The 18,363-nt window shown below is 46.1% G+C and overlaps 1 protein-coding gene across 1 annotated transcript in view; it reads left to right on the top strand.

Annotated features, from left to right (window-relative positions):
* The window catches only part of LONRF2 (LON peptidase N-terminal domain and ring finger 2), a gene marked incomplete at its 5' end in the record, with an annotated part of 33,462 nt that overhangs the window by 1,731 nt on the left and 13,368 nt on the right, over positions 1–18,363 (top strand). Inside the window, one exon of the mRNA XM_082482281.1 lies at positions 16,125–16,243. Within this exon, the coding sequence (XP_082338407.1) occupies positions 16,125–16,243 (119 nt within the window). The remainder of the gene's footprint in view (positions 1–16,124; positions 16,244–18,363) is intronic.

The following is an 18,363-nucleotide window of genomic DNA, read 5'->3' as shown; positions in this document are numbered from 1 at the left end:
CCAGTCTGAGCGTGATGGATGTCCGGTTTAATTGGGGAGGAAAGGGGCAGAAAGCCTCTCGGTCGTGTTAACGGAGGCGAAATGCTGCGGGTAAGTCTTCTTCGGAAGACAAATGTAGAGAAAACCATGCCTCTCCTCTGTGGAAGAGCTCCTTCCCTACTTTCAGTAAAATCGCTTTCCTCATCCCTAGTTTTTACATCTAGGGACAAACGACTATGAATTTTTACTTTTTTATTGTTTTGCTGGCTGCTGCGGAGAGAGACACACCGTTACGCTAGTGTCTGACTCGCTCTCGTTTTTTGCTGCAGCTGCATGGTAGGCATCCCAAATACAAGAGTTGGGGATAGTGTAGCGTACTATTGACCGGCAGCTGATGCTGGCTGTGGAAAATGTTCGTTCTGCTATTCATTCCACTTTTCCAGCTAGATGTGACAAGTTTTCAGCCCTAGCCGAGTCTCCCCCTAAAACTATTACGTGGTTTAGCTGAAGTAATCTCTATTAAAGTAGGGCAGGACGGAGAGCTCAAGAAGGAAGGTGAAGCAGAGGGGAGGGGAGAGGCTTGATGTAGGTCACTGGTGGATGCAGGGAGTTTTAAGTACTGGAGCCTTTTAAAGTTTTGGGTTCGGGGTCCCGCTGCTGGGGAAAATAGTGTCTCGTCAATGAAATAAGTGCTTGATGGGATTTTTAGAGAGCTGTTTTTCGCTGTTCTGTGTGCTTCTTGCTGTGTCTGCACAGGGGTGAGAGGGAAGACAGTAGCGTGCTGCTAGCACTCTCGCACAGCCTGTCCTTCCTCCTCCTCCTGTCCCTGCAGCACGGATTTCCAGCCGTGGCTGCTGTGCGTCAGGGGCTTGAGGTAACTCCCTTGCAGTGTCCTTATTTCTGTCTTCTGTGATTTCCCAAGCGTGCTGGGAATTTGTTCAGAAACTCCTCACTCTGACACTGAGGCTAAAATTGCTTAATAGTTTTTTTTTTTTTTTTTTAATTCTAATTAAAAATAATCGCGGGTATCTTGCTAGCTTTTGAAATCCTAAAACCGTGGGCTGATGTATTATAACTTCCCAATAGTGGATCCAAATTCCTGTTGCTGAAGGGCAGCCCACCCCCCAGCCCTTCACCTTTTTCTGTGTTTGGTGTGTGCCCATGTCATTTCTCGCAGGTCGAGCTGATGTCTGAGCCTCGTGTTCTGAAATTCTTATCACATGCTCGTCAGGTACTGCCTTGTGGCTTCCTGGAGTTGCCTTCTTGCTTTCCAGCCAAGTATCACAGTAAATAGGAGGGAAAAAAAAAAAACAAAACCAACATAGCTGTTTTCTAACTGTTCAGGACCTCTTAAGTGTTAGCATATGAGCGACTTGAAATGCTTATGAGCCACTGTCAGGTATTTAAGACTTTTAATGTGTGAGAAAATAACTGCTTTTTTTTAACCTCCAAGTGCTTATGTATTACTATAGAGTCAAGAGCGTGGGTATCCTTTTAATTTCTTTTTAGAGACTGAAGGCACATGAACACATTGATTATACAATCGTTGTATAAAGCTAGGTAAAACTCCAGGCTTTTTGGCAGGATGGGATTTTTTTTACTGGTGTTTCTTGTGGAGTACTTTCCTGCTTCATCTGCAACAACTGGCTTTGTGTAACGTAATATTAAAGCAAGTTTTCCAGTTACTGATCACTTCTCTCATTCTGGTTGTGACCTTCTGTCTTCTGATTTGCGCTTTAAGTTCTTGAGGTGCTTCAAGTGTAAACTATAAAAGGCTCCTGTCACGTAGCCAGTACACTTATTTCCAGAACAATCTGGAATATCTGCTCCTTATTTCAGGTCTCGGGAGAGGTCTGCATGCCTTCAAGTTGTCAACTTTTTCCAGTTGAACTAGTTAGTCTTGCAAAAGCTTACTCTTAGCAAGTGTATTCATCTTTTGTCCTTAACTATCAGATCTACAATGCCAGTGCTGCTCCCGTGTTCACTGATAGAGCCTGCTATGGATTCAAGTGGTGTTGTGTGGGGTTTTTGTTGTTGTTTTTAAGAAAATTGGCTTTACTATTTGATCCTTCTAGTCCTCTTCAGATGCCCACAGCTTGGTGCTCTCTGCTGTTATAAACAAAGTCACTGGCTTTTTTGCTGCCATAGACATTGGAATAGATCCCTCATTATTGCAAGGTATCTAATTACCACCGCTTCAAAGCAAGCACATGTCAGGCTGCTTGAAAGGAAGCATTTGTTTCCAGCTGGATCGCTCTTTGTGCCAAGCTTTATGCTGTTCAGCCATCATAATATCAAGTATTGTCCAAATCTTGCTCTCAGGGCTGTTCCCCACACGGATGAAATTCAAAGAGCTGGGGTATCAGAGGTGGGTTTCCTCTCTGCCATCCCTTCTCTTCTAACTGGTCTTCTGATTATATGAACTCTTAGGTCAGTTAACTGAAATATATTATCATATACTTGTGCAGGGTTGGTTTGGGATTTTTTTTTTTGTTTGGGTTTGGGGCTTTTTTTTTTTTGTGCAGTAGGTGCTTTCTGCACTCTTTTTCCTCTCACCTACTGCTCTCCGATGGAGGTGCTCTCTGGAGGGACTGTGCCTGTTCTGTGCGTCCAGGCTTACAGACTCTTTAAGCTGTGTGCCTGAAACTAGAGGAAGCTAGATTTCAGTGACAAATTAATGTGGGTATTTTGAGGATGTGCTTTTGGGAGTGTGTTTTGGGTTTGTTGGTTTGGGTTTTTTCTTTCTAGAAAGCAATTCCCAGTTACAGCGGTAGCAGGTGGCCATTGCTTCGTAGAGAAGATAATGAATAGGGCTTTTCCCAGATACTGTGTGTAACTTTATACGGCCAAAAACTGTATCACGGCGGGGGTGGAAGCACAATGAAGTCCACTTTTAGGGAACGGTATTTATCAAAAAATGCTGTCTTGTGCAGACCAAGTAGGAGCGTATTTTACACATTCTTCTAGTCCGCTGGTGTTAAAATTAGATGCTTTACGTCTGTGAAGGAGACCAAACTCTCCTCGGGGTGAGGGTGTGCTTGTAAGCAAACACACAGACTGTAAGAGGGTTTGGGTGGCAGCAGTGGCTTGTGCCTTCAGCTGGCACTTCTCTGTGCCCTACCGAGACAGCCCGTTAGCATCCTGCACCTTTCCTGTAAGTAAACCTGAAGATGCCCTCTTGGAGATAAAAAGCCCAGCTTGCTTGCTGCTGTTTCTGGTTCCCGAGCTGTGTCGGTGGTGGCAGACCTTGGGTGGTCTCTCAAGCCTGCGCGCAGGGCTGCGGCTCTGCCGGCAAGGGCCATACCCCTGCTGCGCCCGCCTGACCCAAATCCCGAGCCGGCTTCTTCGGCTGGGGAGGGGCGGCCGTGCCTCGGCTCCCGCGGCGCGACAGAGCAGGCGCTCGTGTGCCTGCTGTGCAGCGGTGTCTGGCTCCCAACACCGTGGCACACGTCGTATACGGACGCTGGTGTGTGCCAGGACACCTCGTTTCCACATGTGGCATGTTGGCTCTGGCATGTGATTGCCCACCACTTCTGAGTGTCCCCTTGGAGTCGGTCAAGCCTGAGAGGCATCGCCTTCTCCGGAGAGCAGTAAAAGTGACTAGCGATCCTTCGGAGTGGTTGTGTTTACTTATGGTGTGATGGGCTCTGTCTGAGCAGAAAGAGGTTTCTCCGGGGAGGAGGAATAGCTGATGCATGTAGCTGCTGAAATTGCCTAGCGTTTTAATCTTTTTTTTTCTCCCCATGGGGTTCAGAAAAAGTTTGTGGAAAATAAAGCTCAGCTGTATCAGAGTTTTTAAAACACAGTGGAGTTAAGGGTGGATATATGTGCAAAAGGGGCTTTGTGTGGATCCCCATTTCCAGTGGGTAAAGAATGGTGCAGGAAAGGCCAAAGAGAGGAGGTGGGTTTGTATGAAGCCTGAGGTGGTGTCGGAGGTAGCATGCTGCAGGGCAAGCGAGGGAGATGCTGCTTCTCCCATCTCCTGGGGTGGAGGGCCATGTGCTGACCCCCCCAGCCCACAGGGTGGTGTTTGGAGCATTGCTAGAAACAAATGTAGGAGCTTTCCTGAGCTTTGATGGAAAGAGGAGGATCTGCCTCTCTTGGCCAGACCTTGGGGTGGGGGTGGGGGTTTCACCCCTCTCATCCCAGTGGAGGTTCACCATAAATTGGCCTGATCCAAAAGAAAGCTTAATGTGGCCACTCAGCACTAATTTATTTTGCGGTCAAGCAATTCATGGAAACTTATTTGGCGCCTTCCAAATTCTCCCCTCATAAGAATTGAATTAAGGGGGCAGGATGCAGTAGAAAAGAGTCATGAAGAGAGCATCGGGCGTGCAAGGATGAGGTCTCAGGCCAAAATACACCTCTTCTCAAGCAGATGAAGCCTCTTGGGACGGTGTCAGTGCTGATTCCTGCTCCTCAGCCTTGCTCACTGGGCCATTTTAGGTAGTGTGCTGGGCGTTCACCTGCTCGAGGTCACCGTACTCCCATCGTCCCACTGTGCCAAGCATTGAGTTTGTGTGGTGAGGGGCTTGGTGCTGCCTCCATGTTCCTGAGCTTGCGGCCACAGCTTTGCTCAGGTAGCAAGTGGGATGGTTTGACCTCAATATGGAGTGTCTGTAAATGATGGTGGCCTTCTTGTCCTATCCTTTCTCCTCTGGTCTGTAAAGACAGTTGTTCACATTGGTGTCTTTGGAAATGAGTTCAATTATACTACTCTTGGCATAGCGGCTAGGTAGGCGATTAGTTGATGTGTATCTTTGGCTTTTCTGCCCCCCCTTTATGTTGGTGACTCAAATAGATTAAAAAAAACCCTAGCGGTGTTGCACATAGAAAATAAGTGTGTCTTGCTGCATCTCTTGACCTTCCATACTGGCTTTCAAGCTGCTGAAGCTGCAGACCTTCAGTGCAAGTTGATTCAAGAGCAACTGCTGTGGATTTTCCTACTAGGTAGATGCCAGGTTGTGGGGTCGCACTGCTTCCCTGAGAACATGGTGTAGGTAAACTTTCAACCAAGCATTCTTAGGAGTTGAGCAGAGTTCTTACAGCCATGAGTAAGATAGCTATGGGCAAGTGTTTTGCCATGCCCCAAAAAAATTATTTGCTGGGGCATTTTCCTTCCAAGCCTACTTCTGAGTTGTTTCAGGTAAGGGGGAAGATGATAATCGGAATTTCTTGGTGGGGTAGTGGGACATCCTCTTCATGCTACTCTACTGCAGACCTGATGGTTGAAGGGTTTCTGTGTTAGTCATGGGTCACGGTCAGAAGAAGCAAAGAGTCTCTGCCTGCAAAGGGAAGCTCCTGAACTCTCTTTAGAAAGCTGTGCTTAAATTTTTATAAAGGTGACTGATGCCGTAGTATGCACTTTATTAATTCTGCCGCTGTTTGCTAAGGACTCATGTTCCTTAGTGGTGGACTTGCACTGGAGTTGTGTTTTTCAAAGAAAACTGCTAGAGACCACCCACGTGCACCTATATGTGAATTAATAAGTACACTTCAATGGTTGCTTCTTTTGTATGCTATTGCTAGAAGATTATTAGAAGGCAAAGGCGATTGTCTTTTCCTAATGTGGTAAAAAGAGAGGTTGACCAAATCTTCCTTCCTCACAGGGTCTTGGGAACGCTTTCCAGTTTCCAGTTGTAAAGAAGTCAGTCTTTACTGTTGTACCAGCTGCTTAAAAAAAAAAAAAAAGCCACGGTAGACAGCTGTCATGACTCCTGGAACAGCAAATGGTTCAACTATTTTAATAATTTATCAGAAGAATATTTTAATTTTGTAGTTCTGAAAGGGAAGTGCGACTTCTAAGGAAGAATGAGAGGTAGTCTTTCTGAAATTACATGCTGCAAAAAATAGTAGGTGCTTGCTGCTTAGAGGATTTGTGCTAAAAAAGGAACTTTCTCATCCCTCCGCACCTCTTGGAATCTGCTTAAAGCGTCTCTCCAAAACCTGTTTGTTCTGTTTTACAGGGGCAGAAAAATGTGTAAAAGTAGGAGTCAGGGTCACCTAGAGACTGTTGCAGTAGTCTGAGTGTTATTTTTAAATTAAAATATTTTGCAGACTTCTGTCCCTCAGCCCCTTCCTCCCCCCCCCCTCTTTTTTTTTTACTGAGATAGTGCTTGAAAAATAGTAGTAAATGCTGCATATATGATACCACTAGAAATGCGTCAAGTACTTTGGAGCAGGAGCTCTTATTACTCCTGATGTGTAGAGAGTTTGTGGTTGAAAGCTCAGATCCTGTAGCTGGATCTCTGGAAGTTTTGCCTGCTTGCAGAGGGTCTGCTGAAAGCAGAGGCTTTGCAGGGCTGCAAGATTAAGGTCATGGCGGGCAGGAGGACATCATGGGCATGAAGGGAAGGAGGCATCATGCTGTACAGTAAACAGTCTTTGGGTGTGTTTTTTTAAGTAGTGAACATTGCTCATGTAACTTAGAGTTATGTAGCGCTTCAGATAGGGTGAGTATTTCCCCCCTTCCCATGTATGTAACCCAGATGTAATTTCCTGTAAATAATTGAACTACTTCAGCAGTCCTAGAGAACGAACTATACCTACACATCAGGAAGTCTGATGAATTTTTGAAGTCTCTTCAAACAGAATATTCTTCTCTTTTTCTTTTGCAGTGATGAAGTATAACAGGATGTCTTTTGCTTTTGGAAGATGACATTTACAGAACTGACTTGCGCTTCCTAATCTTAAAATTAGTAGGATATTGCACCATTCCTCTTCTCTTTTACGAATGTATTAAGCGATCAGCTCTATTTGAGGACAGAAGCAGTGAGAAAATAACCGAGAAACAAGAAGGTCCTTTCTGCAACTTGCAGAGAGTCAGAGTCAGAAATTCTGGGCTGAAATAAGCTTTAACTGGAAAAAGAGAAGGTTATAGAGACCTGAAGAGTAACTGGTAGATATGTAGCTGATCGTGACAAAGACGGCAACTAGGTTATTACTGGTAAAGTCACACTATGATAGAATATGTGGCTGTAAATTGATCTTGTTAACTATGATCATGGCAGACCTACTTGGCTGGTCCCAGCTGGCTGTGAAGCACAACTTGTCTTTGGAGTCTCCTTGCAATCACAGGTTCATGTGCACCTCGCACAGCTCCCTGTTTTTCTGGAGGTGTTAGGACTTTTCCTTGGGTGCTTTGGAGATCAGACAAGGGGTTCACGGAGTTTCAGATTTGGAAGGGACCTCTAGAGATCATCTAGTCCAGCTCCCCTGCTAAAGCAGGATTGCCTAGAGCACATTACTCAGGACTGCATCCAGGCGCGTCTTGAAAATCTCCAGAGAAGGGGACTCCACAACCTCCCTGGGCAGCCCGTTCCTGTGCTCTGTCACCCTCACCATAAAGAAGTTTTTCTGTGTATTTGAACGGAACTTCCTGTGTTCTAACTTGTGCCCATTGCCCCTCGTCCTGTCACTGGGAACCATTGAAAAGAGCCTGGCTCCATCCTCCTTCAACACACCCTTTAGATACTTGTATGCCATAATAAGGTCTCCCCTCAGCCTTCTCTTCTCCAGGCTAAGGAGTCCCAGCTCTTTCAGCCTTTCCTCATAAGGGAGATGCTCCAAGCCCTTAATCATCTTAGTTGCTCTTCGCTGGACTCGCTCCAGCAGTTCCCTGTCCCTCTTGAACTGGGGAGCCCAAAACTGGACGCAGTATTCCAGTTGTGGCCTCACCAGTGCAGAGTAGAGGGGGAGAATGACCTCCTTTGACCTACTGGCCACACTCTTCCCTCTGCAGCCCAGGATTCCATTGGCCTTTTTGGCAACAAGGGCACATTGCTTTGCTCATGGATAATTTACTCTCTACGGGGTTGACCTCTTGGAGTGTTTTGTTTTGGTTTTGAAGCTTGCTGCTTATGTCTTCATAGTTCAATCTGTAGACATCTTGCTCTGGGACAGCCTTTGTACCTGAAGTTTGAGGGGATGCTTCAGTTCTGATTGAGACTTTGGTGGGAAGCCTCACCTGAACCCTGAACTAAATGCTGGGAGAACTAGTAAACATTGAAAATGAGTCACGTTTGTGTACTTAATGTTTTTATTATAGTTTTATTATAGTGCCAAGCAGCCACAGATGGACTTGGGGTACGTCACCTAAAGCAATGCCCAAATGTCCAAAGGGTAGAGTGGGAACTGAAAATATAGGGAGGAGATGTTGATTCATACTACTTAACTGGAAAGAGTAGCATGCATCTAGCAAAGTGTTGAAAGATGAAGATTTTGGATAGGAGAGAGCAATGATCTAATATATTACACTTAGGTCTATGCTGGGATGCTCTTGAATTGAGGACTTTTGCTGTACCATGCAGTTCATCACTGGGTTTGTAAAGAAGGTTGTCGTTGGCTTTGCAGTTGTGGAAATGCAAATTAAACCGTAGCTTAATGTAATTGGTCTGGCATGCTTCTGCCTCATGAGGCTGGAGGTACAGCATGAAAGTTAGCTGCACCTTCTTTGTAGCAGCTCTTCTTCTAAGTAGCATATATCTTCCCTTACGGTGTTCCTCCTGGGTAATGATGGGAGCAGTGATTAGCTGTGCTTAGTGGTGATGACAGTCCATCTTTAAATAACATATGCGGCTTCCTAGTTGAGGACTTACTGAGCCTGAAATAAAACTGCTGGGAATCTAAAGCATTTTGTCCAGCTCACAGGAAAATCTGTGTTTGTAAGTTTGGGCTCTTGAACAGCAAAATACAGAGGCCCAGAGAAGTTCGTTCAGTCTTAAAATTGTATGTTCTTAAGAATAATCTAGCTCATCTGTCACCAGTGTCTCTTGTTTCAGTCAAAGTGATAATACGAGGGAGTTTCCTGGTGTGTCTCCCTGTCCCCCAGACCAGAGAGCACCCAGGAGCAAAGAAGCAAGTGGGAGGATGTCCTGTATCTTTGGGTGGGAAGGTGTAAAAGAATATGGAACATTAGTGGTTTGGTTTAAATGAAGTTAATCACTTAGAGTGAATGACTTAGCGTTAGGCTGCATTGGCATTCTACTTATATAGAACTCACTTAGCATTAGTAGCTAACGTTGCTGAAGCCGTAGGCCACAAGCTGTGAACTTTCACCTAGATAAGTTGAACTTGTGTTGAACTTAATTACATAAAGGAAGGCCCTGAGACTGGTACAAACCAGGAGATAAGGAAGCTACAACCCTTAGCAGATGCTGCAACCCCAGCAAGATAGAACAGTTACCGGCCTGCCTGGAGGCAGATGAAGAATCCAGTGAGGAGTAAGAAGGCCTCAGACCAGAAATTGCCATTGGGCCAAGGGGTGCGTGCAAGGCAGATGCACAGGTTGTCAGGGTATAATTGCGAAGGAATTTCTTTGTTCTGGGTCCCTCTCTGGAGGCACCCTGCTTGAGCTGTCCTTGCTGCTGTACTCTTCGAATCAATCTTTTTTTTTTTATTTTACTTATTTATTTTTTGCCTGAGACTCTGCTACAGGAAACCTAGGGTGAAGAAACTTCTTCAGCGAAGGCAAGGGGAGAGGGTTGCCGCTTCAATTCTGCTAGTGAAGTGGCGGCTGCAATTTGTCCACACCAGTTTAAAACAGGTCTCATCTGCTTTTTCACCTTGGTGTGCTCTGCGCGTCAGTTGCACGTAGAGGTGAAATCCTGAGCAGGCATGGACCAGCTCTGTAGCCGCTTAGTGCAGACGAGCCATACTGTGGCTCTCTGGTGGCATCTGAATCAGCCTCCCCGTAGAGGTGACGGCAGAGAAAACTTTGGCTTGGGGTGGCTTTTTGAACTTTGTAATGGCCGCTTCTGTAGGAAGAAAAACATGAAGAAATTACTTCACATCTGCATGAAGATAAAAGAAAATAAGTAGAGCTTGATGGGAGATAGACTCCGTCCGAGGAGGCGATGTGTCTTGTTACGCTGGCTGTGGGCAGCGTGAGTGTGGATGAGGAAGAGGAGGCCTCTGCACGTGCAAACCACCTGCTGCCTGGAGGTACATGCCACCAGCAGAGGATGGTGGTGCCCCGTGCTGCTGTTCCTCTTCCTCGCCACAGCCTGTTTCAGGAGCTCCTAAACTCGTACGCTCATACGCTGCTTATGTCTGCTGGCATTGGTCACCCAGTGGAGACAGGTGTTAGGTTTGCCTGCAGAGATCTGTTTGCAAGTGCCTGCTTTGTCGTCGCAGTGGAAGGGTGCTTGGTTGTCCAAGTGGGCTTACGGAGGAGGAGGTGGCTTCCCTCTTTGCATCCTCTATGTGCTTAAAACCTCTTGCACGCTTCCTCCAGGGTCGTCGGTTACTTCGCCTCCTGAAGACTGCCAGCGATGTAAATGCAGGGAGGAGAAGCCATGATATTCAGACTATTAATTTTTTAAAAAACCCGGTTATTAATCCAATTAAGGCAGACAGATAAGTGGGAAAACGTGGGCTTGCTGATTGCAAGTGTGCCATCATGTTCATTGTCCCTCTTAATCAGTTTTGGGAAGCTGACCCTGGCTTTCATATTTTCTGGCTTATTTGAATGTCCTGGAATGTTTTTACTGCTTCTGCTAATTATTTTATCAAACGTGCTTCGTCCTCTGTGCCTCCCCCTCCCCCCACCTCTCTCCCAAGAACCCCTGTGCATCCATTTTTTGTGTGGACTTGTCATGCTTACACAAAGTCTGGAGGAGAAAAGCTAGCCTACTATTTAGTTAATTACTAAATCCTGTTAATTTTTCACTGAAATGAAAATAAATGTTTCATATTCTTTTTCAAGCTTATGAAAAGGCTTTCAATACTGAATTGTTCAAAATTGAACACATAACATAACAAAGCAAGCCAAATTTCTTCCTCTCTCCTGGGGCAGAAGTTTCTTTAAAATGTGGGCAAAATTTCCCTTGAAGTCCTGCGCAGGCTGACTCCTACTAGCAAAACTGAAAGGTGTTTTTGCGATGATACTGTTTTAGTTCTGCTTAGGCATTTGGGAAATATGCTCAGGATTGAAATAGATGTTAATAAAACGTGCTTTTCTAGGAAGAAACGTCAGATAAGGAGGATTAGGAAGTTCTAGCAACTTTAAACTTGTTCTTTCTGTGCTGAGTTCCTGGAATAAATCTCAGTGGTAGTTTATTACAGTAAAACTTTTATCATCATCTATGGTCAGTTTGGCAAATTCTCTTAATTGCTCTAATCACCTTCCTGGCACAAGGAGGTTTTGGGGAGTCCCGTTCTCTTGTCAGCCTCCCGAACTCAAGCAGCATAGTTTTGGTTTGTTGTTCTTTTTAAAAAACTTGAATGCTTGGGCATATCTGGGAAAGTAATTTTGGGTGTTAGCTTCTACATAAGTTAAAAACACCATCTAACATCTGCAGATGAGTGTAAAGGTGGCGTGAGTGGAAAGTTAATGATTTTGGAAAATCCAAGCTAACAACCAGCAACACATGGTGGTCGTAAGGAGGGTCCAGGAGGCGGAGGGCGACTAAGCCCCTTGGCTCTGGGCGCTGCTTGGGCCAGGGTTTGTCTGGTGCCATGGGATTACAGCTGGGATGGAGGGAGGCAGGGAGCCGTGTGGGAAGGCTCCCAGGACCTGCGGCTCTGAGGAAGTCTCTGTGTCCCAGCTGCCCGGAGCCGCAGATCCTGGGAGCCTCAGCAGTGGATCCCTGATGCTGACAAGGACATAAATTTTGCTGTGCAGCTGCAGGCTCCCAGAAGAGTTTGATTCAGGAAATGCCATCTGCTGGTATTGTAGAAACAGCAAAATTTTCTACGCTTTTCTTTTTTAATTTGGCCTGAAATAATGAGTCATTTCATAAAAGAAATCTTTTTTTTTTTAATTTCTTTAACCTCCAGAAGAAAGAATGGGGGCATTATTTTAAAACAAGCTATTGGATATTGTGTGACTCTTTTATTTGGAAAAAAAAAAAAAAACAAAAAAAAAAAACCAAAAAAAACTTTGACAGTTGTTATAGTATACCGGCATCTAGCAGCATTCACAAGCACTTTATGTCCTCAGGCCATCTCCATCCATCTTCTGTGTCTAATTTTTTTCACCACAGCACATACAGTGGCATGAAACCACTCAATATCATGATGCATATAGAAATCCTGTAGTTATTTAGGCTGTAGCTAGATAGTCACTTTTTCTTCCCACTTCCACGTGTACCTTAAGTTGGAGTCAGCTGGCTGATACCATGGTTCCACTGACAGCATGTGAAGTTTCACTCCATCTAGCCTTGCCCTGGGACCAGCCATGGACCCTCCTGGGATGGTTCTGCTGGGGACGAGGGGACGCGTGGGTCGGGCGCAGAGCCAGAGAGTTTTTGGGCTGTGCTGCTGTGTCTCCAAGTGGGGTGAGCTTGAATGGAGGCGGCTGGGCACTGTTCCAGCTACGGTGTCTCGTCTAGCCACTTTATCTCCATACAGAAAACCTGTTATACTATAGTCTCATAAATACTGCTCTCTTTAGCAAAGCTGTTGTGTGTTTTGTTTTGTGGTTGGTTTTTTTTTTTTACCCCCCTTTCTCTCAGTTAACTAAACATTCTTTGCCAGTTACTCATTAAGATGGGCTGTACCTTACTCTCTCTGATGGAGACTCAGTGAAGGAGAGGTACTAGTCCTGAATACATGTCACTTTTTCCAATTTGCCTTGGGGTTGTGTGTTTTTGGTTTTTTTTTTTTTTTTTCAGTAGCTTGTTCTTTTCCCTTTGTGTAGTGAGAGCCTTTGGACTTTGCTTTGGGAGGACTCGCAGCCTTTGCCTACAGCACTGTGCTCTGCAGTGGCTCTTTTTGCTTAAAACTTTTGCAGCTGAGACAAGATCCCGAAAAAGAGCCTATGCAGTTCTCTCTCCGAGCCTGCTGAAAGTGGGCGCCGTGCTGAATAGTGGCTGGGAAGCATCAGTATGGCTGAAACATGGGGTAGTGAACAGAAACAGGAAGGTGGCCTGCCTGCCACCTTCCCCCCCCCCCCCAATCTTGCCCTGCTTCCTTTCCCCCCTGCCCTGTGATGCTGAAAAATACCCCACTCACCCAGCGCTCCATCTGGCTGCTGAGGTACCAACCTCTGCTCGCTGCATCTGCCCCCCTTGGCGTACTCCCCACAAATACCCTGCAGCAGATGCGATGATGGAAATAGGGAGTATGCGTTCATATTGAATGCAAGCAGAAGACACAGACTGCTAAAATGATAGCCAAATTATATAATTTCTTATTTGAGCATTTTCTGAAAGGGGGGGATGAAAAAGCTTGCTTCTGAAGCTCTTGGCTTGTTTTCAATTTCATTTAATTTGCAGTTGTTCTAAGAACTATCAACTAAAAGTGTGGATCACTGCAGCAATCTGCATGTGTAATACTTTTAAAAAAAACCCCAAACCAACAAACTAAACAAAAACAAAAAAAAAAACACAGTGGACTAGGTTTTGCAGAGCTTCTTATTTTTAGGTGTAGTATCCAGCCTTCAGTGTCTGGGACCAGTGGGGCAGCATCACCCCTGGTTATGTCATATGGCAATTAGTGTATCTGGCATCAGTCCACACTACAGCCAAAAAAGGCAGCAGTCCTTGCTGCTTCTTTCTTTCTCATCCCTTGTCCTGATGCTGGTATTTGCGTGGCTGTACAGTGAACCAGTTGAGGGGAAACTGATCCTCTTAAACCTTTTTATTTATTTGTTTTTATTGGATTAGCTTTCAGTCAATTGATTCCTTGCTCTGATTCTCTGTGCAACCACGCGGACCTGGTTTGCTGCACAAGCGCCGGTGTCAGCTGCGGGGAGGTGGCGGTGGCAGGAGGGAGACGTGATCTCAGGCCATCCCTCCTGGTAGGTGCTTGAACTTAATGAGCAGTGGCACCTCTAGCAGTTATGAGCTTATTGTGTGTACATGCACGCTTGGGTGTGTGCCCAGGCTTTGCATGGGCAATGTGCTCTTACTGAGGATGTGTTTAGGATGTTCATGCAAGTGAGGTGTGAACAGTGAAGCCAAAGCAGGCTGGAGGGAGCAGGAGAGGTATGGAGACAGGAGTCCTATGCAGGGCTCCTATAGGAGGTGACGTTTTGTTGTGGTTTAACCCCAGCCGGCAGCTGGAACCACACAGCCGCTTGCTCACTCCCCCCAAGTATGGGTGGGGGAGAGAATTCATAGACTCATAGAATGGTTTAGGTTGGAAGGGACCTTAAATATCATCTAGTTCCAACCCCCCTACCATGGGCAGGGACACCTTCCACTAGACCAGGTTGCTCAAGGCCCCATCCAACCTGGCCTTGAACACTTCCAGGAAGAGTGAAAGTGAGAAAAAACTTGTGGGTTGAGATAAAGACAGTTTAATAGGTAAAGCAAAAGCCACGCACGCAAGCAAAGCAAACCAAGGAATTCATTCCCTGCTTCCCATGGGCAGGCAGGTGTTCAGCCATCTCCAGGAAAGCGGGGCTCCATCACGCCTAACGGTTACTTGGGAAGAGAAACGCCATCACTCCTAACATCTCCCCCTTCCTTCTTCTTCCCCCTCCTTTATATACTGAGCATGACATCATATGGTATGGAATATCCCTTTGGTCATCTGGGGTCAGCTGTCCCAACTGTGTCTCCTCCCAACTTCTCGCGTACCTCCAGCCTGCTCACTGGTGGGGTGGGGTGAGGAGCAGAAAAGGCCTTGGCTGCTTAGCAACAACCAAAACCACCAGTGCGCTGCCAACACTATTCTCATCCCAAATCCAAAACACGATGCTTCACCAGCAGCCGGCAAGAAAGTCAAGTCTATCCCAGCTGAAACCATGACACACTTGCCAGAAAAGCCTTGAGAGCTAGCTTGGGGGTGAAGTTTAAAATTTGTAGAAATGAGGCAGTACTGTGTCTCAGCACACCTTGGAACATATTTAAAGTTTAATCCCAGTTATGACAGTTTTAACCACCTTACTTTTGGGTAAAGATTACTGCACCTGGCTGCCACCATCTGGCAGCCAATTTCCAGCCCTCCAGAGGCCTTTCTTGGCGTGCAAAGGACAAGAGTGACCAAGAGCAAATCACACCTAAATCTCATCTCCTGATATGAGATAACTGCTTTGGTGGACAAAGGGAAGAGTGTTGTTTGGAGCTTAGCAATTTTTTGCGAGGCTCCTGCTGCAGCTTGCCACAGCATCTTCTTGGCCAGGCTGGGGAGGTAGAGGTGGGATGGGTGAAGAACTGGCTGGACCTTCACAGGCACAGGGTGGTGGTTAATTGCTTGAGGGCTGCTGGGTGGACGGCTACCAGTGGCGTTGCTCAGGTGTTGGTAATGGAGCTGATGCAGTTCAACACCTTATTAACAACCTCCACAAGTGGGCAGAGTGCACTGTCAGCAAGTTAATCTGTGACGCCAAACTGGGAAAAGAAGCAGCAGTTGGGTTGATGTGCTGGAGGGCAGGGCTGCCATTCAGCCCAACAGCCTGGGGCATGGGCCGACCAGTCTTGCCTACTTCAGCAAAAGCAAGTGTGCCTGGGACAGAATGACCCCGTGCAACAGGATGGGATGGGCTGGGCTAGACAGCAGCACTGCAGGAAGGACCTGGAGGTCCTGGTGGACAAGCCGAACATGGATCAGCCATGGTTTTTCTGTGGTTCTATGAAATTTTACGTTGGATCTAGATTTCCATCTTAAAATGTGTTATAGAGACCTTAGGAAAGGATGGAATAATAATGCTTGAGATGTTCATAATCCACACAAACAGAACGGTTCATGAATGTGTACAGAGGCAATGTGTGTGGTCACAAGAGGTTTGCCTGCCCTGAGGAGGGGAAGGTACATGGGTGGCAAGTGGATATGAAACGTGATGGCTATATGCATTTTTCTTAATGAGTGGCTTACAGGAACATTTTAGCTGAAGTCCTGCGTTGGTGATTTCTTTCAAGCAAAGCCACACTGTGGGGAGAAACACTTGGGGCTTTTTGCCTTTTTGCTTCTTTAAGTGTCCTTTAAGCAAAGTGAGGGAAAGAGTAGGTGGCATCCTATATGCGAATATGAAACCTGTCATGCTAGATAAATGCAGAGGTTGATTCCAGGCTGAGAGGAATATATTTTGGGAAGGAAAGAAGGAAGGAATTGCCTTTTTTCCATTACAGGAGCGTACAAAGGTAACCATTGTACAGTAGTGCTTTTTAGTTTACTCTGGCTGGAAATTAGGTTACTGCATTTAACATGTACTAGTGCTTCTTTTAATGGAGTTCCTTGTAACCTTTTTTGTTTTCCAGCTCCTTGCAAGTGTTCACTAATAGCACAGCGAGCAGAACTCTGTACGTCAATGAAAAACTACCAGCAAGCTCTTCACGATGCCGATGTCCTCTGCCGAAACAAACCCCACTGGCCTGCGGTACGGTGCTTGCATGTTGTAAAGGCCAAAATGAAAACTGCTCATTCTCAGGGCTTTTTTCTGTGGTGGGGACAGTGCTGCTGAGGGCATTGTTGGAAGACCATTGTGGCATTATCAGGGCTGTGAATGTCTACCAAAAGCTAAGTTCTTCACAGGACAAGTCTTGGAAGGTCCTTAGCGTATCTCGAGCCAGTGGGATTTCAGTGGTGGGCAGCCAATGATGTGGTTTTGTTTGTGCTGGTACCTGTTGATCTGTTGGGGTTAGTGCTGCAGCTTGGCAGCGGAATTGGGTCCATAAGGCTCTGGCAGCCTGGATTGTCCTGCAGTTCCCTGTGGGGTGGTGTGTCCCAGGTAGTGAGTGGTTTTGATGGCCTGCTGGCTAATGTGTATTCCTGAGGAGCACCCCGGACTGTATATCAGGACTTTTTTTCCTCCCCTTTAATACTAAGAGTTCATATCTGTGATTCCTACCTGTGTCATGGTGATTTATAGTGGAAGTTGGGATTTTATGTTGGTTTTTTTTTTCATAACAAGAGGAGGTGCTACAAGGAGCACTGGTTTGTGGGCAGTCTGAAGCAAGCATTAGAAATGATGTTACAAGAGAGAAATGGAAGAAGCACATGGTGCCCATTGTTACCACCGGTTGCCTGAGGCTAGACTGGGTGTCCAACAGCTTGCCCCACCGAGGATTACACCTCCAGTCAGTCCCTGACCCATCAGTAGCAAAACTGCAGCACAGGTTTGACCAGATAAAGCCTTGAGTGCCACCTGGAGAGAGGGTAGCACGGGGAATTGGGGAAGGATTTTAGGCAGACCTTGGATTCCCTGCGAAGACTAAGGAGGTGTTGCATGAACCCCTTGGCCACCTGCCTCAGCACAGAGGGCCGCAGGTAGCTCTCCGTTTCCAGTCGGGGAAGATGTGGGGTGACTGGAGAGGTGTTGTCTGAAGCATCTAGTTTCTGACAAGCTAGATACTTGTCTCTGAAGGCTATCTGTCTTGTCACCCATTAAAACCTTTCTTATTTGAAGGCAGTTCATATTCTTCCCCTGCCTCCAATTTGCCTTTCTGTCTAGGATCATTTCTCATCAAGTCGGGAATCCATCTCGGGTGGCGTTGGCTGGGTTTCTGTGCAGAGGGAGAAAGATGAATTACGCACGTTCAAATGTTTTCTTGAAGTGTCTTCTCTGTTTGCCTTGAATCCATGGAAATGTGATGCGTGTCAGTTGTAGGCGGATAAAGATTTCATTAATCACATCTCTGAAGAATGCTAATTAAAAATGAAATTTGTCATCATGGCATAACCAGCAGCATCACAGACGCATTTCACTTGTGCTTGCCTGTGTGTATGAGAACTTCCACGTAAGCTGTGCTGATCCAGAATCCATATTCTCTTGGAATTCTGGGCATCTGCTTTGTTTTGTATCTTGCGGCATCTCATTGAGTGGCAGAGATTAGCTCAAACATGGGCTGTGTAGTTAAAAAAAAAAAATAAAAAAAATTGACCATGAAACTAAACTCATTCTGGGAGTAGCTCCTTGGAGGCAAGTGTTCACCTACCAGTACCTTTGGCCTGTGGATTACTGAAATGTAATGGCTTGCTGAGTTACTGGTGAAGCTCTTGGGCCCACTGTAGTCATTAGAGCAATAGACAGGTTGGTTTCTTTTCAGTTGCTATGAAATCCAGGTCCTTGGACTCTCTGACGCAGGGAGAAGTTTCCAGTTGTCCATGTTCCAGTTGTCATGTGGCGGACAGAAACAGATGCCCTCCTTCCTGGATCCTGCCTGCCGCACAAGGTCCTGCCTGGACCTCACCCTTCGATCCCATACTTGTCAGTGCCATATGAAAATAGGGAAGGGAAGGTGGCAGCGGTAGTCTGAAGTGTAGGGGCCTCTAATCCCTGAGCCCAACTTCTGATGTTGGATCTTCAGGTTTTTTGTCTGTAGACAGCCCAGCTCAGTCCTCCCTTGCCGCTTGGGTAAGGAAATTGCTCTTGCAGCACCAAAGGACGAGGCCAAATAACCTTGTCGCCTCTCCAGTGCAGCAGAGTAGTCTTGACAACAATGTCAGGCATGTTAGGACCTCTCTAAAAAGGTTTTACAGAGGCTGTGCAAGCATCAA

Source organism: Vanellus vanellus (genome assembly GCF_965231255.1).
Source record: "Vanellus vanellus genome assembly, chromosome: 1".
Taxonomy (NCBI): Eukaryota; Metazoa; Chordata; class Aves; order Charadriiformes; family Charadriidae; genus Vanellus; species Vanellus vanellus.
Note: the sequence above shows the minus strand (reverse complement) of the source record. Positions and strands in the feature narration are given on the sequence as shown.